We start from the raw sequence: 20,806 nt of genomic DNA on the forward strand, positions 1-20,806 counted from the left end.
ATGGAAATGCTTATCAGGAGTGAAGCGAAGAGGAAGTGGAACTTCATCAAGGTAAAAATGGGGTTTGTTGCAACAGTGGAGCTCTCATACCCAAACACTGGAAAACGCTGCTGACGCCAAAAGGAAAAGAGATTTTCAGTTCCTGCTTTTTCCGTGTCATCTTCTTCAATCCTTCATTGGAGTCAAACAGAAACAGTGTTTGGATTGATGGAGCCTCTTACCTGCTGATTTTTGGGAAGAGACAATAGAAGATCAACAGAAGTGTTAGTAGCTAGTTTTTAAAATCCATAAAGACAAATGGTACGATATTTTGTGTCCAACCTCAGCACAATCTGATTTGTGGCATTTGTTTGTTCAAGATTGAATAAGGTTGGCCTCTATTATCGTAACGGGGTGTCAATTTTGCCATTGTATATGGCTTTTTGTTATGGGAAAAATAATGTTAACAATGACTAGGGTTACCTCACCTCTCCCTGGTCTTCTGCCTGTGTCTGAACCCAAAACAGCAGAGTAAGCTGCACAAAACGTGCCCTGGAAAGAGTGAGTGTTGGCCTTTGTTTTTGTCTACTCCTCCCCCCACCCTCCTGGAGTTTTCAATGTGATAAGATTACAGCCCTCCCACATAGAAAGTAGTCCAGTTGTGGCGCATCGTAACATTAGCACTCCCAGGTCTGATCTTGGATTGCCTGCCCAGATCACAGACAGGAGATTAACTAATTATCACAATAATGTCCTTGCCTTTATCTTTCATCCCAGTGATCTGAGTGGAGCAGACGTTTCACACTGGGATTGAAACCAGGTGCAGTCTTTAACCTTGAGAGTTGTTGTTTGGCTCTCATTTGGAGGAGGATGTGTTGCTGCTTTTGCCAGGAATAAACAGGAAGCAACATTCTAGCAAATCAGACCCACAAGTTTGTTTGATCTACACAAATGTTTTATTTGTAATTTTACGAAACTACAATGTACAAATGTATTTGGATAGAAATCACAAAATTGAAAATAATCTAAAGCCTTGGTCGTTCTTTTTCGTGAATGGAAATCTATGCTTGTGTACGGGTAACAGCCCATTGTATGTGTGTAAAGGCCTTTGGGTTCATTCTGCTGCTGTGTGTCTACAGGGTAGCATTGATGGGAAAGGAGGATTCGGGGGAGCTGGACTTCAGCGGCTTGCTCAAGAAGAGGTAAGTAGTTCAGAAGTATAGGATCAGTATATGTACATGTGTACTAAATGTTCTCCCGTTATGAATCGCAATCTCTTTTTTTCTCTCTCTATGTATCTTGGAACTCTCCAGAGAGTAAGCTTGTGCTCTTTTTATTAAACACACTGGAGTTCATGTTTCTGGCACAATATTAAAGTGACAGCATGCTTTTTCAATTTTGAATTGCCAGAACATGGCATCAATATTTACAGATGGCATGATCTTGCAGGATTATACACGGCACCTTCCTAACCCCAACTAGAATTAACAATATCATTATACATTCTTTTTTATATTGTTAAGACAATTGTAACATTGTCTTTTATTTAACTCTACCATAATATTTGCACAACTCTTTATACCAAATGGCTGTTAGGTATAAACGCCATTTGGTATTTTTACCGCTTGAATTGACTCCACTTGAATCTACCACAATACATTTATTATCTAGCCGCAACCGGTCGTGGGTATTTTTCTATTTTACATCAATCACAAAATTATTTAAATTCACTGGTGTGTGTGACACACCATAAATTTTTTTTATATCGCAACTTGTAATTTTTGCTTGATTGTCTATTTTTCATTTACAATCTGTAACTATTGACCACTAGATTTCTAATATGTTGCTGTGTTGCTGCAAAAGCTTTTGAAATTATCTTGGTTGTTGTGCTTTGTCCTAATCTGTCTGGTTTGTTTTTTACCATAACTGCTATTTGGCTTTGGCTTCTGCAGCAGTTTTGTAAAACCGTTGAAAGGGTAAGGAAACGCTAAAACTATCGTCATGATGCCTTGTTCTTATGTCTTTGTGGCTGGGCTATCTTACAACAGAGCAACTACTTTTAACTAATTTGATGCAGCTGTAATGATATTGTATCCATACAATCTCTGTGCTACATGCATTTTTAATGCTGGCAAGTTGCTTAATAATGTCGTCCTGTAGGGGCTTGAACAATGAATTAACGAATGCAATGCGTATCCCAGGGCTACGCAGACGAACGCAGGGCCTGATGTGGATGTCTGGGAGATTCTCAAGAAGGCCCCTGTAACAGATTATGAGAAGATTGCCTTCCAGCACGGCATCACAGACCTGCGGGGCATGCTCAAGAGACTGAAAAAGATGAAGAAAGAAGAGAAGAAAAGTGAAGGTTGGTACTGGAGTTGTATGGAATGACCTTTAACTTTCATCAAAAAAATATATAGACGTAAGGAATTTAATTCTGTTGATATTTTAGCCTTCAACAAGAAGCTGGATCCTGCCTACCAAATAGAGAAGGGCCATAAAATTAAGTTAGCCATTGAAGTGACTGATACAAACGCCTTGGTGAAGTGGATGAAGAATGGACAGGAGATTCAGCCCACTGGAAGGTCTGCTCACATTCAATTAAAAAAGATGGAAACAACTAAATAATAACTATGCTCAAAGTATGAGTAATGTTTTGTTCCCTTCCCCTCTTGTCTCTCCTATCCTATGATTTCGCCTCACAATTCTCCTCCTTCCTAAATTGTTGGACTTGCTTTCATTGCCATTCGATTACATCACCAGCAAGTAAGTATTCACATGGTCAATGATTGATTTAGCCAAGCCTTGTTTCGCTGTTTCCAAAGTGTTATAAAATTAATTTTCCATCGCCTGAGAACGGGTAGCAAATAGTCTGAAACAAATTAAAACACAATAGAGAATATATGATAGCTCTACAATATATGTTATCATTGTATGACGTATTACGGTCTGAAATAAAAATCTGTTCCTGTGAACTGTGGAGGTACATCTTCGAGAGCGTTGGCAACATGCGCTACCTCACCATCAACCACTGTTCCCTGGCTGACGACGCAGCCTACACCTGCGTGGTGGGAGAGGAGAAGTGCACCACTGAGCTTTTCGTCAAAGGTACATCCTCTAAACATTGAGCAAAACTAGACAGGATCCACTGAAACACCTGGCTACAAATGTTAACCTTTAGGTGTTGGCCAAGCTATAACTCTATATGAAGGGCCATGGTCAAGGTGTCTTATCTTGACTAGCTAGTCTACTACCTGTGCCCAGGTACGTAAAAGCATAGACGTAGATACATAGAAGTTGCGTATATGGCGTTGACTGCTTTAACGCTGTATTTGAGAGGACAAGACTTGCCTGTAAACAAATACAAGTTCATAGGGTAGCTCCTGTTTTTCTGGATCTAAAGCACTAAATCGTAACATTTCTCTAATGATTTCAATGAGTCATTGTAGTATGTGAATGAATTTAATTAATGTTAAATTAACGTACCTTTATTGTAAGTGAAGTGCTTTAATCGCAGCTCCCCCGTTTACATGTATTTGTAACAGGCTATTCTTTGCCTCTCCAATATGGCGTCCACGTTGACGTACGTACTACGTTCCAAAGGGGTCTATGTATAGGCCTATATGTCGATGCATAAGTAGCAGGCCCATGATTAGTGTTATGAGTGGCCCCTGGGTTGGTTCTACAATGACCCCTTCCATTTCTGAGGAGGTAGAACATGCTGAAGTGTCTGGCTGTGTTTGATGCGTCCAGAGCCTCCCGTAACCATCGTGAAGGACCTGGAAGATCAGATGGTGATGGTGGGAGAGAGGGTGGAGCTGGAGTGTGAGGTGTCCGAGGAGGGAGCTCCTGTCAAGTGGTGAGGAATGGCACCGCTACATCCTGATATTTAACGAGCAAACCTCATACTATGCTTTCGATCTGTGAAAGGGTGGCCACATGTTTTAACGCCAGTGACCCACTGGATGAACTTTTGTTCTCGGACCCAGGTTTAACATAGGCCTACTCATTACATTTTCGTAATAATTATCAAAAACATGCTTGGACGATTAATATTTTCCAAAATATATCAATACTTTTAGACTGAAGACATCATCAAATGAATGATGATCAAGTGAAACAGAGGAGAAAGGAATGTGAATTAAAACAATAGGATAGCCATCCGGCGAGCCACTCAGTCCCGTGCTTGGGTCCAGACACACTGTGTGACCACCACTACTCTGGGATGAAGGACCCGCGATGACGGAATAATGATTCAGGGCCTTATTGTGCATTAAATAATCTTCCCAGGTATGACACATATAACGCCAGCCCTGTGTTTGTAAAATGAGATTCCCTTGCTGCCAAAGGTAGTTTGAAAAAGCCAAGCATTAAAACACAGCTTAGTGGTGTGTGTCTATACAGCAGCTGTGGACTATTAATAGATTTATATCATTAATGCAACTCGTATAACACAAGCTTATCAATGGTATGAAATCATACTGGAAGCATTACTTACACACAAGATATAGTTAGACAGCATGTGTGGAGAATAAAGGAAATGCAGGGTTAGGGTTAGTGCCATGTCTCTTTTCAAGAAAGCTTTGGTACATCTTTAATAGCAATTAACTAACTGTTTCGGCTGGGATTATAACACTATGAGCTTTTAACAAATGTGTTTTGGGCTGAGAGACCCGTGGTAACTTTGTCATACTTTTTTAGTACCGTCCTTGTATATGAACGTTATATTGAGCAAAGTGCTATATGGAATGGGCTGCACACCATGAGTTTATACCTAAAGTGTCAGAGGAGTTTAACCTTCACTCGGCCGTGGACATCAAAATAATCTCCTGCTCAAATGGAGCTTCACCATCCACAAAGATCGTTGCGTTATGCTAAAGGTGCAAAGAAGTTAAACTTTCTTTTGGACATCGCTGCCAAGAGAGATCTCTACTCGTCATACTTCCTAAAGTTCCTAACTTTCTCCCTGAAGTTGCGGCCCAGAGGGATATCTACTCCTCATACATACTAAAAGGTGTAAAAAAGCTTAAAGGAGACATATTATGGCGTTTTCACAACTAGTAACCATAGTATTTGAGTTCCGGAAAACATGTTTTTGAAGCTGTTTGCTGGAAATAGCTTTTAGGAAAAAAAAATCTTGCCTACCACTCTTCCTCTGTTTCAGTCCATTCAGAATGCACTGTTTCTGGTGTCTGTAGCTTAAATGCAAATGGGCTGCAGCTGCCCATTGACCAATGAGCTGTCAGACCAGTGGCGTAACATCATGGTGATTTTCCCCGGTGCAACTATTCTTTTGTGCCCCTGGACAGGACTTCCGAGCGGGGGGGGGTAAATATCGACGGTTGCACTGTCGATATTAACACCACTGTGTCAGACTGAACCACAGCATGGAAAAGAGATTGTTGCCGTTTGCGGACTCCTGGAGCTCTATATCTATATAATATAATATAATAATAATAATATGATATATGGGTATTTATATAATATTATATCTAATATCACGGCCAAAAGCTATGTGCGCCTCGGATGATATTATGAATCATAAAGACTGCGTCTGATGTCCGGAGCTTCCAAACTGCCGCCGAGCTCCCCGCGCCGGAGCTGCCGCAGTCCGACCGCAGTCCGGCCGCCGTCAAAGCCGTCCGGCCGCCGTCAAAGCCGTCCGGCCATTTCCGAAGCTTCGGCGGCAGTCCGGCAGCTCCGGTGGTGTACTCCGGGAGCTGAACTGCCACCGAAGCTTTCCGGCTGCTCCGGAAAGTCTGGCCTGGGTAGATCGGCGGCAGTCCGGCAGCTCAGCACCGGGAGTACAATCCCTTTCTTCTCCATGTCTCCTTCTCCGGACTGCCGCCACAGAGAAAGGGATTGTACTCCCGGAGCTGAGCTGCCACGAGTTCCCCCCGCCGGAGCTGCTCGTCCGCTGGGCCACAAAATCCTAGCTATGCTCTGATTGGAGGGGAGTGGGGAAGTGGGAGGTAATATTCAACTGTGCCTCCTACCTACGTAGGAGGGGGCGCCAAAACTGACTCGTTCGTTTGGTAACTGTAGGTGGGGTACTTTCAGAAATGCATAACTCACTCAAAAAATCATGTACATACTTTTTTCGAGGTTTGTGTGCGTGTGGGAGCACCAGAGACCCAAAACAACACCCCAAATCCCAGGAAAAGTGTTGTTTTCATAATATGTTCCCTTTAACTATCTCCCTGACGCCGCTGCCCAGAAAGGGCTCTAATTGTCATACTAAAAGGTTTAAAGATGCTTAACCTTATCTCGGATGCCGCTGCCCAGAAAGAGCTCAACACACACCTCGTCGTCATTGTCCCGCAGACAATGACGTTTTGGAAATGTTTTCTCTGAATGACTTTAATGGTTTTAAAAGTCTTATTTTAGTTACAGTGATGAAATGGCAGAGATCACTATGTTGAGGATCATATAAGACCAGTTACCACGAAATAATATATATATCAGAAAGATAGAAAGACTGAGCTATGAAACTAGGCACATTTAGGCCTACATTCATTTTATCTTTTTGTTATTCCTTTTACTTTTTAAGTGTTTGGTTCCAAATATAAAGATACATATATTATATATACAGCTGAACTTTTGTAAACAACCAAAGGTGTTCTCTCTGAGGTCCAACTGCTGAACTCTATCCGTCATACCCAATTAAAAGCACCTTGGCAGGGTGATATAGATATATACAGACACTTATCCAGTATGTCTAGATCTAGATGTCTATATCTAGATATAGACACATATATATATACAAAGATATATACCTCCAGTGATCATTAAAGTTATATATATACACACATATTCAATCGTTGATTTGTTTTTGTTTCTATAGGGAGAAAGATGGCGTGGAACTGACAAGAGACGAGTCATTCAAGTATCGCTTTAAGAAGGACGGCCTGAAACACATACTGATCATAAACGAGGCTACGAAAGAAGACTGCGGCCACTACAGAGTCAAGACCAACGGAGGAGAGTCAGTAGCAGAACTAATGGTGCAGGGTAGGTATTTGTGGATAATTATTAACATTGAAGCACATAATTCAACTAGAAAAGGCATTCACAAATATATTACAAAGATAATCTAAAATTAGAAATTGTGGAGAATTAATTTTTTATTGAACAGTTTTTATTATTTGAAGATAAGCCATACTAAGTCACATATTCAAGTGCACCAGGCACTGGTTATTCTGGTGGCCATGGTGATTACAAACAGCACTTTGCCAAGGTTACAACACATTGAAGGCCAGCTAAAGTTAGCAGACATATTCCATGGCTGCAGTTCTCTGAACTCACACTATTATTTATCCTTACCTAGAGCCTAGTGAACCATTCCAAGTTGTTTCCACACTCTTTGTTATAAAGTATTATAAAAAAAACAACCGAGGGCCAAAATAGACCCTTACTTTTTACAATCTTAGTTTACATGTTTTCTAAATTATCATTTATGATCAGTTTATTATTAAGAATGTTGAACATTTATTTCTGAATATGATTAGTTTACCATGATCCCTTCTGAGACAAGCAGGGTATGCAGATAAATGTCCAAGTTCATACCTTATTACAATCAACGTTATGATGACTATTTTGTCTGAAATTTAAATAATGTTTTAAGCCCTAACCCTCTAGTAACAATTATATTATATTATAAATTATTCAGCCAATTTCATAACCGTGTAACCAAAATTTGTTATGCAAAAATATTTGTAAATATTTTGTTTTATCTTTAATGACGTGACGGCATACACAGGGTATAGGGTACACATATAGTATATTTGAGTATCAAGTGTATCATGGTGTGAACACGTAGGCATCCCCATTGGGCTGTAGCACAGAGTCTCCTCTCCCTGTCCTGAATTCAGTACAAATGATCTGGCTGACAATCAGACTGAGTCTGACAGCCAACCAACCAGCTGACTATGCACAGCTCGCTGGCCTCCTGTTGCCAGACCTCTAACAAGCTCCTGTAACATTCAGTTCTGTACGTATATAGGGTACACTCTTGCATCTATGTAGGTGCTGCTTTGATTCAGGAGTTCATGAATACATCGACAACGCTGTTGAAATTCTGCTGCTATATTTGTTGCCACAAATCAGAAAAGTGTTGATACCCTACTATCTGTTGCTAGGATACAGCAGAGTACAACATTGGCTATAGTTGATAGCCCTGTGTTATACCTTATGCACGCACACACACACACACACACACACACACACACACACACACACACACACACACACACACACACACACACACACACACACACACACACACACACACACACACACACACACACACACACACATCCCTCAGTCAGTTAATTGAATCCAAAAATATACTTTACATACCCCTGCCACCCTACATCAAAATCCCAATACTCAATGGTAAACATTGCTTTCTACCCCACACAGAGAAAGACCTGGAGGTTTACCAGAGCATCGCAGACCTCACCGTGAAGGCCAAGGAAGAGGCGTTCTTTAAGTGTGAGGTATCTGATGAGAAGGTGAAGGGAACGTGGTACAAGAACGGTGTGGAGGTCAAGGCGAGCTCCAGAACCCATATCACTCACGTTGGCAGGTGTGTGTGAAGGGGGAAAAGTACAGGAAGGCTCTATAAAAAGGTGCTGTAGGAAAGATTGAAGAGCTATTATTGGAGTGTCATGTGTTAACATGGAATACAGCTATCCGTCAGCTATCCTTGAGTGAAACCGCTGTTAGAATATCCGTTTCCAGTTGTCTGCACCTGCCTCTGCAGGGGCCAATTTAGATTTTAGACCGCTCCCGCTAAATTTCTAACCAATCAGGGTATCTGTTCCGGGATTGGTTCAGGGAATCCATCTTGCTCGGCCTTCACAGGTGGGAAAAATTAAACACTTCTCGAAAGAGGATAAAGACAAGATGCATGGTGTTTTTTGGATTAGTTTCTAAACCTTATGCATTTCAGTTCTAATCTGCTTGCTCTCTCCTACCTACAGCACCTTTAATGTAAAGGTACTTTATTGCTGTATGTTATCTGCTAGTATAGGCCCTGACCCATGTGTGGCAAACCACCTTCCCGATGTTTTTTCGGAAGGTTTGCTTCCATATTTGAAGAAAAACCAAAACCCCTGTTTTGGTTGCATTGGTTTGGAATCCCTTACTAAATCGGCCATAAGTCTCTCCCTCAGTATCGATGGCTCCACTGTCCACCCATCCTCTCACATCCAAAACCTGTGCGCCATCTTTGACCCAACAATCTCATTTGGACCCAGTTTCTTTTTCTACCTCAGTAACATTGCCCCCATCCAGAAACACTCACCTAGAATCACCTAGAATTACTCACAGAACTATTGCAACAGCTTCCTATACGGCACATCCGCCAAAGTCTTCAATTGATTATAATTCAATAAATAATTAAAATCACGTTACAATTATTATTATTATTATCATTAATAATAATAATAATAATAATAATGCATGCATGCAATAGCATGTGTTTAACCCACAGGGGGCAATTTGAGTCAATATTTACTTCTGATCTTAAAACACTTTCTGCATTTAAGTGGAGATTAGGCCCAGGATCACTTCCCAGCACTGCTATGTAACCCATTATTATCACTTTTCGTTTTAAAATAAGTTGTTTTGGTTTTCCCTCACAGGCTCTGACTTTTTTGTCACATGCCATTTGAATACAGGACAATCGGAAACATATACTACCTGATAGTAAATTAAAACATGTGCACGTCCTCCATTGGTTACCATGGTGTACATGGGACTCCCTTTAGAATGCTGAGGCTCCAAAGCACTGACAAATGTTGCAGATATTTCATATTGACCTTTAACCTTTACAGGATTCACAAGCTGACCATCGATGCTGTGACCCCTGAGGATGAGGGAGACTACACATTCGTGCCAGAGGGCTACGCTTTCAACCTCTCTGCCAAGCTCAATTTCCTGGGTGGTCAATTTATTCTATAGCCACTAGACATTAAACAAAATAGATTTTTGAGTCAATTTCGAATAATACTTAAATTTCATATTACCAGTAACAATTATTCTAATAATTTTCTGGGTTATTTGAAGACTAAAATTACACATTTATCTCCTTTTATATGTATTCGTCTTTAAGAGGTGAAGATTGATTACGTTCCACGGCAAGGTATACCATAAAAATTTCATTTATCTTTATTTGTTATTGAAAAAAAGGAAAACATTCTAATTTAAATAATGTAATAAGAAGGACAGCTTTTTAAATGTCTTGGCTCATTTTCCTCAGATCCTCCAAAGATCCATCTGGACTGTATGGGCCGCAGTGCGGACTCTACCATTATAGTCGTGGCTGGCAACAAACTGCGGCTGGACGTCCCTATCACTGGTGATCCGGCCCCAACAGTGATTTGGACCAAGGGAGGGAAGGTACCCTAATCACATTGTTTGCCCTACTTTGGTCAAATTCCTTAAAACACAATTTGGACTGATCCATAGTCCAGTAGGTAAAGGCCTCTCTGAATTCTCAAGGTTCATAAATACAATTAACCAGCCTTAACGTGAAGCTGGCTTCATAGTAATTATAATAATGAATGTTATACTTCTTCCCAACTAATATATAAAATACTATATCTGGCACAGTAACATAACTCATTGGTACTCAGTAATCTCAGAACTGTGAACAGGTAAGAGACCACTAACAGCTAAGAAGGAAAAGAAGATGTTCTCTTTCTTCTGTTACCGCTTTGCTCTGCTCACACGTAGGCTAGTGCTGCAAAGCCAGAGGATGCTGCAAACAAAGGAAAGGCCCCCCTCTCTTGGACCGTGAACGAGCTTGGAAAGGTAAGCTCTATCTAGATCTGGCTTGAGCTTTGACAGGTCTCTTAGCCTTGTGCATGTGCCCCCTCCTAAGTTGTGTCTCCTCACAGTATCTGGATAACAAAAAAATGCACCTGTCGCCTTTTCTGATTTGTTTATGTAGTTTGCCGGCATATCACTTTTGAAAACCCAGTACCCCCACAATGCATGTTGAATGTCTCGTAAACCTTAAAGAAACAACTTATTTCTTTGTTTTCTGTGCTTTATGGTGCACTCAAATGTAGGCACCGGGCGAAGAATGCTAACCTCTATGTTTCCTTTTGTAATTCATGTTGAAGACAGCATATTGCATGCCTTGCCTGGACTCTGTCCTGTATTTAGATCACCACAAAGTACTGGAAGAAAATGAAAGTCATGCATGTAGCAGTGAGCTAATTCCATCAGGCCAGGTAAGAGCATGTTCTGAATCTCCCTTCGGACACACACACATCACAGAGGGAACTCAGAGGTGGACAGTAAGTACGTCCAACGTGTTGAGTAGTCACTGACTAATGCTGCAGATGGTTCTGCATTTTGACGTTATTGCGTTTCAGGCCATTTCTTAGTCGTAGATCCCTCCCTTTTAAAAGAGCTGGATTCTAAAGTATAATGTCATGCTGGAAATATTTTGAACCCCTAGGCAATAATAAAGCAGCACGTGGTGGGTGTATTAGAGGTTAAGGATACTCAACATAGACTGTATAAAATACTGACCCTTACTAGCACAGAATGTGCACTGGTCCACCAGCTTTGTTTGTAAGGCACATGGTGTACTTCTTGAATGCATAGTGTCGTGTTGGAGAAAACGACAAACACCACAATTACAAATCGTTGACGTTGTGTGAATACGTGAAGGATCGAAAGTACCATTTGCAGTGATAAATATTTTGCAAGCGACACACGGATGGTGTGATGCGTTGCCCATAAAGGGACGGTGGTGTTGGGACTAAAGAGGGAAGCACTGATGTGTGTGTCACGGTCGGTGCAGGTGGTGTCAGAGGGAGACGGGAGAGTGCACGTGGAGAGCACCATGGGCCACTGTGTGTTCACCATTGAGGGGGCGGAGAGGCAGGACGAAGGGGGCTACTCGGTCATTGTTCGCAACCCAGCCGGGGAGGACACCGCTGAAATTAACGTAAAAGTTGTCGGTAAGAAGGAGTTCCCTGCCCCCCCCCCATCACCCACACACACACACATTCTTGCTTAACAAAGCAGTTGTAAGACCAGATACATCCCCCACCCCCCAAAATAAACGATAAACGAATACCTATGATGAATAATGTAGTCCAGCGGTCTCTGATATTCTCAGTTGTTCTAACGTCCACATGCCCTCCCCAGACGTGCCAGACCCCCCCCTGGCCCCCAGGGTGCTGAGTGTGGGTGAGGACAGCTGTGTGGTCCAGTGGGATCCCCCTGCGTTTGACGGGGGTCAGCCTGTCATCGGTAGGAACACATGCCGGAGGAACAAGCAGCGTTTCTTCTCCGATCAAGCCGGCGCTCATTAATCACTCGCTCCGTCAACAGGCTACGTGCTGGAGAGGAAGAAAAAACAAAGCTACAGATGGATGAGGTTGAACTTTGACCCCTACCCCGACACAACCTTCGAAGCCAAGAGGATGATCGAGGGCGTGGCCTATGAGATGCGGGTCTACGCTGTCAACGCCATCGGCATGTCGTGCCACAGCGCTGCCTCCCAGCCCTTTGTACCAGTCGGTGAGTCTCTTCATGGCACTCCACCTTCGTTCACCATGACACTTTTAAAAAACGTACGCTCTGGCTCAAGCAGAACAACTTTACTGCAGGTCACTTATTGTATTGGTGCAACGCAAGATAAAGACAAAGACAGTGACCGTGTAAGGGTGTGGCAAGGTGGATGATACATTCTGTCCCATTGTGGAACAGAAGGTATGGGTGACCTATTAGAAGTTTCATCAGGTGAGGGGCTTTTATTTGAGTGTCAGGGGGTGGACACAATTATGCTTGATGTAAATCTGTGAAGATTTTTGTTTAACTCACCTGTCTGAAATTGAGAGGTTGGCGAGCAATTGACATCGGTTACATTCCAGGGTAGTTTAAATGTTCTCACTTCTGTTGGACAAAACAAAGCTACAGCTATGGGAGCTGCTAAACATTTGTCGGCTCACCAACTGCCCATTTTCTGATACTTACATGTTCATAGACACATAATTATTTCAACCCACAAGATTTTTTCTGGGTAATGGAGAGAGTCAGGGAAAGGTCACATGTTTAAGGGTTTTTTACACCTTAACTTATTTGCTATTTAAATTATTTATGCAAGTAAAGATCCTACACATTGTCCCTTTCAAAAATCCATAACCTTACTCACATGAACGCTTCTGAAGTACATTCATGCATGTGTGCCTGTGTGTGTGCTTGTGCATGAGTGGTTGTGGCTTGCACACACATTTAAAATATTAGGTTTTATCGATCTTTTGCTAAGGAAATGAAAGCATGATGGTCTTAAAAATTAAGGTGTCCTATCTGAACAAAACTGGCCCTGCAAATATATGATTTGATAAAAATGCAGGGTTCGTACATTTACGTCTATTATCCCTATTTGATAATCATGCTATACGCTCTACTGGACACGTGGGATGGCAAGTAGGCTAAGGTTTGTTATAAGGCGGTTAGCATCTGTACCAACTCAAAAGCACTTTTCTCTCGTGACATGTAACATGACATGCAACACTTTGAAAGTGAACATAGACACAGCAGCTCAAATAAAATGGTGTTTGTGACAGACACCTCTATAAGAGAGAAGCCTTTAATCAACCGTTACCTGTTTTAATTTAGTTCTATCATCCGGGAAGTGTTAGTGCGATCTTCAATGTATCCCGGCAGCCCATCTCTCCCAAGACAGCTGATTAGGGAACCATCCACGGCATCCTTCTCTATAAATAAGACAATGTTAGCATGCAGCTCAGCCAGCTGGACCTTGAGCCTTGCTACTACTGGGAGAGGAAGACAATAGGGAGGAGGGAGAGAGAGAGAGAGAGAGAGAGAGAGACAGACAATCGAGTAGAGCAAGGTGTGAGGTAAAACAATAAGCCCAAGTACGCAGACAAAGTTTAAGCAGCAGCAGCAGCAGCAGTAGCAGCAGCCCTAACTAAGCTAGTAGGATGACGAAGCCAAAGCTCCCGATGACCGCCGAGAAGAAGCCAGTGGCAGAAGAGACAACCCAACCACCACCAGAAGATCCCGAGAAGAAGGAGGAAGAGAAGGAAGATCTAGACCTTGCAGCCCCAGATAATGGAACGCATGTTGAGAAGATGGATCTCAAACTTGAGGCCCGAGATGGTGGAACAAGGGGAGAGTGTGTTGAGAAGGAGGGACTCGACCTTGATGCCCGAGATGGTGGAGTAGAGGGAGAGTGTGTTTTGAAGGAGGATCTAGTTCTTGTGGCCCGAGATACTGGACCAGAGGGAGAGTGTGTTGAGAATGAGGTGCGGCCAGTGGAGGGTGCTCCTGGAGAAGAAATCTCTGTCCCAGCTGCGGGGGAACCTACAGCACCATCCAAAGGAGAGTCAACGGAGCCTGAACCTGAGATGGAACCTGACCAGGGACCTGAGCAGGAACCTGAAGCCGTTTGCAGTAGGCTTCTTTTGATTTTGAATTCTGTTGTGGTGGCAGTTGGATGTTATTCTGTCAACTAAAAAATAAACAAGAAAAATATAATGGTAATATAAGTTAGGATATAACTTACTTTCAACATGAGTATAGAAGTGCATAGATGTGCTTCTATTGGCAATATGACTGAAAGAAAAAGATAAGATAACAAATATTCAAACTTGATGAGATTGGCGTGGCCTGTACAATAAAGCAAATAGGCCTACAGTCTGTGTAATATTTAGTTATGGGGAAATAATATGAGGTTAGGCTGTGGCTGGATTGCCTAGCAAACCCCTCACATTTGAGCAGGTCAACATTTGACTAAATCTCTGTGAAACAAGTATGAGTTGGTAATATAAGTATTTATCATTAGTTATACCTCATATTACCCCATGGACATTCTTGTCTGCTGTCAAAATCTGCATGTAAAACTTTGAGCAGTCAAACAAAGGTAATTTAGTTGGATGGTTAAACCATGTGTCAAGGAAGAGCATGCATAAGACCTTCAGCATATTTCTGGATTTGTGTGGTGCCAGAACTTTCTGGACTGTCAACGGGTCAATGAGTTGAGCCATAAAGTGGCAGTCATGAAGTTGATATATTTAGAGAAGCAGTGACAAAAATAGTTTATTATGCAATTTGATAACCTTGGGAGACAAGAACATCATGACCCGACCGGCCATAATGTAATTGGTCAACAATTGGTCAAATGAGAGTTAAACCAGATTACTGACATAATCATAAGCAGAAGACTCAAACACGTCATTGCCTACCCAAAGCTATGCAGCAGATTTGAATGCATCAGCCCAGCTTGGAGGTGCTCCAGGATGAGTCCCAGTTGTGTCGTCTGGACCACTGGCTTTCCTCAAGACCTGCTGTGTCCATGGTGGCTCAAAAATCTGCATGCTTCCACAACTCTCCAGCACCGGCACAACATCAATCTGTCTATAACCATTTCTACTCCAATAATGTTGCATAATAATGATCAAAGATGAGTTACCCAAATGTCTTTTTCCCTAACAACATAACCTCCAGCTCCTCTTGGGGAACACTAATTTTTCAAAGCCTAGTCGGGAGCCATGAACAGCAGCCACAGGGTCTTTAATCAGACAGAACATGCAGGATGTATTGTTAAAGGATACCAAATAAACTCAGCTGGGAAGCACTCAAAGATAAGGAGAAGTGTCTATATTTTTGAGTTCCTAGATCACCAAATTCCTCAGCCTAGACCAAGACTTAGTTCTCCAGGGGAACAAAGTCAATAGCTTTCTCCAGGTCAACTGCAGGCTATGTAATAGTTTAATTATGGATACCATCTTTCTTCAAATGATCGATAGCTTTTGAGTTAACTATTAGTAATCAAAAAAAAGGAAACAACCTCACCAGTCTTACTTCCTCACTTTTGGTGACGTTAATATGATATAAAAGCGCCTTCAAATTAAGATTTTTTTTTTAGAAGCCATCAAAATAAAATCCTGCATCTAGGCCATTCGACCAATCAGAAATGTTTTGCAAAAGTTGCTGGATCTTAATTCTAACCCTAGTCCCTTTCGAGGACAAATTCCTCAGCCCCTGTGATTGTCCAGACTGTCACAAGAACCTAAAGATTAGATCCCCTGTTCCAGAGTTCGGACTGTATGAGTTTTCCTTCCAACACACTGGCATATGTTTTTGCCTAAAAACTTGCATGACCGAGAAAATCCCAAAGCAACCAAAGCACTGGCAGGCTTTTGAAACTTCCTGGCAGCTGCATGCAAGGTCTAGAACATGCTCCTCTGGTGATCCATGTCCCGTCTCCAAACCTCTTCCGGAGGTAAGAGTTGAGACATTCCAAGCAAACCCTCCCTGTGCACTGTGGCTTACTGAATCTGTCCGACAGTTTTCACCACCATCTGATACAACTCACCAACAGATGGTTATTACATTGTTTTACAGCTCTGCTCCCCTCGGCACTTAAGTGTCTGCAACAAGTGACCTCAGATCTGATGAAAAAGATATAGTATTAAGTCGATCCCCTCTTCTTATGCTCAACATTGGTTTGCAAACTCGTGTTTGTTTTGAACAAACAGTCAGGGTATGCATTAACATTTGTTCTGTCTTCCCCTAGCTCCTACTAGCGAGCCCATTGGGCTGTGCATTGATGACATAAGCAACACCACCATCTCGCTGAAGTGGAGGACGCCTGAGCGGGTGGGCGCAGCTCAGCTGGAAGGATACGGGGTTGAGTACTGCAAAGAGGGCAGTAAGTACCCACACCATAACAATTTGATAATGGGGGGGGGGGGGGCAAGACAAGGCAAGGACATGACCTATTACATGTGAGAGAAACAATTTTAAATTACAAAATGATCATGATCATACCCTTCAGTCTGGGAACAGGCAACATTAGCCCTGATAGCATTAGGTTCTGCCAGTCACCTATTTAGAGGAGGCTTTTGTCTGGATACCATTAGCATGAGAGCTTTTATGATGGTAAGTGCATCAAGTGGGTTTCAAATTGCCTGCATGTTGGAGTTTGATAGGGATTTGTGAAGCTAAGACACCATTTTGTGTTGTTACCTTCCTGTCCACACGTATAAATCAGATATCATGAAAATCCATTTGCAGTAAAAGCCTTGACATGGTCTCATTCGCGTTCGACTCAAGAGTTAAAAGCGACTGCCTTCTGTTTTGATTCTCTTATCACAGCAGACGAATGGGTGCCAGCCTTTGAAGGTCTGATTGACAGAAACTCTGTGGTAATCAAGAATCTTTGCACTGGAGATAAGCTGCATTTTCGTGTGCGGGCCTACAACATGGCTGGCCCCAGTCCCCCCGCCAGACTGGCCCAGGCCGTCAGCATCCAGGAGATCATGCGTGGGTATTTCTGAAATGATATCTGAAACTATTTTTTTACAGTAAGGTTTATTTTTCTTCTTGTAATAAACGTAAGGAAATCTAACCAGGTTCAAAGATAGGTGTCTCTATAGATGCTTTTCATAGAGTAGAACACTGTGTTTGTCCTGCATTGACACCTCTTTGAAAAGGGTCTATTCAGGTTACATACATATTTATATCTATATATATATATAAATATTCATCTATATCTAGCTGGGGACTTTAACCTTGCATGCATGTTGCTGTGTTGAATATGTATAAATGTTCTTCCTCTTCACATGGCCTGAACAGAGCGGCCCAAAATCTGGATCCCCAGAAACCTTCGGCAGACTCTGGTTAAGAAAGTTGGAGAGAGCATCAATCTTGTGATTCCATTCCAGGTACACTTTAAACTGAGTCAAAAAGCCAGCTGAATCCAATTCCAATTACATTTTTTTATCCAGTTTATTAAATCTACTCAGGAGTATCATACTTTAGCTAACATTGCTCATTGCAGCTATTTCAAATTGCATCCCAAAATTTCAAATAAATGTCCCCAATATGGACCAATTAACATGATCCAATGAATCGTCCTTGTGACTCAGTGTATTGAATTATATTGTTCATTTTATGTCATGGTTTCATCCTAATATAGGGATATTACGCTTATATTGTTTGCTCATCCTCATATTTTGACGACAGGCTTATGTCATGCGTTTCTCCTCATGTATTGATGTTATAATGATGTCCTATGTTCATCCTCATATACATATGTTATGTTGATATAATGTGTTCATCCGATGTACGGCTGTGACGCTGATATAATGTGTTCATCCTCATCTATGGATGCAGGGTAAGCCAAGGCCCACGGTGAGCTGGAGCCGAGATGGTGAGCCCCTGAAACCCACAGAAGTCAGCCTCCGCAACAGCGACACAGACACCATCCTCTTCATCCGCATGGCGGAGAGGACACACTCTGGGAAATATGATCTCCAGGTGCAGATTGAAAACGTTGTAGACACAGCCAGCATCCATATACAGATCGTGGGTGAGGACTACTGAGGCAGACGGGTTTCAAACTTGGTGACGAAAAACTTGGTACTAAAGTTAGAAGTTATAAATGTCCTTTTTAACAGGTTACACTTTTGTTTTGGACAGATCTTCCAGGATCCCCTCAAGACCTTAAGATTACGGACGTGTGGAGTTTTAACGTTGCAATTGAATGGAAGGCACCGAAGGACAATGGAAACTGTGATATTATTGGTTACCTTGTTCGGAAGGCCGACAAGAAGACCATGGTATGAAGTATCCCGGGTTACCCTTTCCAGGCACACATTGAAATCCATCTTTAGATCATTCTTGAAAACTAACACCAAGACAAGACATTTACTACCCGCCTTGAGACAACCGGATATGTCAGTAATACTTGATGTATTTTTTGAAAATATCAAGCGTTCGTATCAATGGCCGCCCTAATTGTAGCAATATCTATCCTGTTGCTCATTCACTGTTTGAAGCAGTGGCTTGTTTGGTTTTCTCTTGGGACGCTTTCCATTAACCACAATCGGCCTCAGGTAGCTTAACTCCCCATTATACAGACTCCAATGGGTCGTATAAATATATGTACACCGAGTGCGAGGGGGAATGCGGCCCGGGATATTTTAGCCTCCCTTGTGACAAATAACTACATGGCCCTCCCTGGGGGCCAGGAGAAGTGATGCATTCTGGGTGTTGGATGTGTTGGATGTGAGATATTAAACCAACACCTTCCCCAACTTGCTTGACGGAGCACAGAGCCACCTGGAATGCCCTAATCATAGCCTCATAGCACTGACCCCACATTGGCTGACTGTCCGACCATACAGATATTTGTCCTCCTCTCCTGATGATACCCCTGGTCATATTTCACTACTTCATTATTAGGTTCACTTCATTTATCCTGCACCCCAGAGTGACAAGTGTGTGTGTGTGTTTGTGATTATCATGTGACAAAGAGCATTATCTGTTGAATGTAAGGCATTACAGGTAGTTCTAAATCGATGATGCTGCTTTGTTTGTACAAGGTGTAAACAACATTACACCTTGTGAATTTAAATCAAAATACAGATTATCCATAGATCAGTTGCCCTGCTGCTTAAAAAATATATGGAATGTATGGATACGTGAAACTGAGTCATGTGGATTCTTGAACAGGAGTGGTTCACAGTGTTTGAGCAGCACAGACGTACCAACTGCGTGGTGTCTGACCTGGTCATGGGGAACGAGTACGTTTTCCAAGTGCTTGCCATAAACCAGGTCGGCCTAAGCCCAGAACCTTGCAACTCCAAGGACAGCGCCTACATCGAGAAAGCAGGTGGGCATTGTTGCACATGGACCAACGCTATCAATCACAGGTTCATGCTCTCTTCACCATGAGATGGACGACTTGTTCACCACTGAACTCATTCGTAACTTAATATCTGGTTTCGACTAACTCTAGCTCAACAAAGAGCTGGACATAATGAGGGCCAAAACAGACACATCATCCCCAGGTTTTCACTTCTTTCTCTCCAGGTAGCCGCTACAAATCCCCGAACTACAAGCAGCATGACTTCTCGGAGGCAGCTAAGTTCACCCACCCGCTGGTCAGCCGCTCTGTGATAGCGGGGTACAACGCCACGCTCAGCTGCTCCGTTAGAGGGATCCCTAAGGTACTACTTTGGTACAATTACAATTACAATTAGGGCATTTAGCAGACGCTTTTATCCAAAGCGACTTACATCGGTTAATACACACATTGACACACCGACGGCAGAGTCAACCATGCAAGGCGACAGCCAGCTCGTCAGGAGCAGTTAGGGTTAAGTGTCTTGCTCAGGGACACATCAACACTCAGCTAGGAGGAGCGTGGGAACGAACTAGCAACCTTTCGGTTACAAGGCAACTGCTCTACCTCCTGAGCTAAGTCGACATCGCCACAACATTCCATCCTCTGAGGATTACAATTCCTCCTTACCCTGATTTGGGGGATCTTAACTGTGTCAGGGGAGAATGTGAATCAAACTTTATCCTCATCAACCGATGATTATGGTGCTTGATGTCCTATCCTAAAACATTACAAAACAAAAAGATGAATTGCCACTGGTCCCTGTTCCCTAGTCAGTGATCCAAAGGACTTCTACATTTATTAGCGTGTGAATGCTACTCTTTAGCTTATGTTATCCATGCTTATGACATGTTATTTCAGGTTAATTGTTACATCTACGGCAACAACGACTTGATATGTAACAATAGTTTGTGCTTCATCAGCCCAAAGTGACCTGGTACAAAAACAAGATGGACATCTCCAACGAGGCAAAATACAGAATGTTCAGCAAGCAAGGCGTCCTGACCCTGGAGATACGCAAGCCCTGCACCTTTGACGGGGGGGTCTACACCTGCAAGGCGGTGAACGACAGCGGCGAGGACGTCGTGGAGTGTAAACTCGAAGTTCGCTGTGAGTATGACACAAGAGCATAGCCAACCCCCG

General features: G+C 42.5%; 1 protein-coding gene across 1 annotated transcript in view; it reads left to right on the top strand.

The window, feature by feature from the left end:
- LOC130403656 (myosin-binding protein C, cardiac-type-like) overlaps nt 1-20,806 on the top strand; it is a 22,659-nt gene continuing 1,853 nt past the window's right edge. Inside the window, exons 1-24 of the mRNA XM_056608075.1 lie at nt 1-51; nt 1,084-1,181; nt 2,181-2,344; nt 2,432-2,564; nt 2,743-2,745; nt 2,963-3,087; nt 3,733-3,838; nt 6,824-6,990; nt 8,401-8,566; nt 9,819-9,925; nt 10,097-10,126; nt 10,244-10,383; nt 10,720-10,797; nt 11,801-11,960; nt 12,151-12,255; nt 12,337-12,525; nt 16,550-16,684; nt 17,131-17,298; nt 17,611-17,699; nt 18,151-18,346; nt 18,457-18,596; nt 19,492-19,651; nt 19,852-19,988; nt 20,587-20,773. Of these exons, the coding sequence (XP_056464050.1) occupies nt 1-51; nt 1,084-1,181; nt 2,181-2,344; nt 2,432-2,564; nt 2,743-2,745; nt 2,963-3,087; nt 3,733-3,838; nt 6,824-6,990; nt 8,401-8,566; nt 9,819-9,925; nt 10,097-10,126; nt 10,244-10,383; nt 10,720-10,797; nt 11,801-11,960; nt 12,151-12,255; nt 12,337-12,525; nt 16,550-16,684; nt 17,131-17,298; nt 17,611-17,699; nt 18,151-18,346; nt 18,457-18,596; nt 19,492-19,651; nt 19,852-19,988; nt 20,587-20,773 (3,034 nt within the window). The remainder of the gene's footprint in view (nt 52-1,083; nt 1,182-2,180; nt 2,345-2,431; nt 2,565-2,742; nt 2,746-2,962; nt 3,088-3,732; nt 3,839-6,823; nt 6,991-8,400; nt 8,567-9,818; nt 9,926-10,096; nt 10,127-10,243; nt 10,384-10,719; nt 10,798-11,800; nt 11,961-12,150; nt 12,256-12,336; nt 12,526-16,549; nt 16,685-17,130; nt 17,299-17,610; nt 17,700-18,150; nt 18,347-18,456; nt 18,597-19,491; nt 19,652-19,851; nt 19,989-20,586; nt 20,774-20,806) is intronic.

The sequence above is a fragment of the Gadus chalcogrammus genome, chromosome 14, assembly GCF_026213295.1.
Source record: "Gadus chalcogrammus isolate NIFS_2021 chromosome 14, NIFS_Gcha_1.0, whole genome shotgun sequence".
NCBI classification, from domain to species: domain Eukaryota; kingdom Metazoa; phylum Chordata; class Actinopteri; order Gadiformes; family Gadidae; genus Gadus; species Gadus chalcogrammus.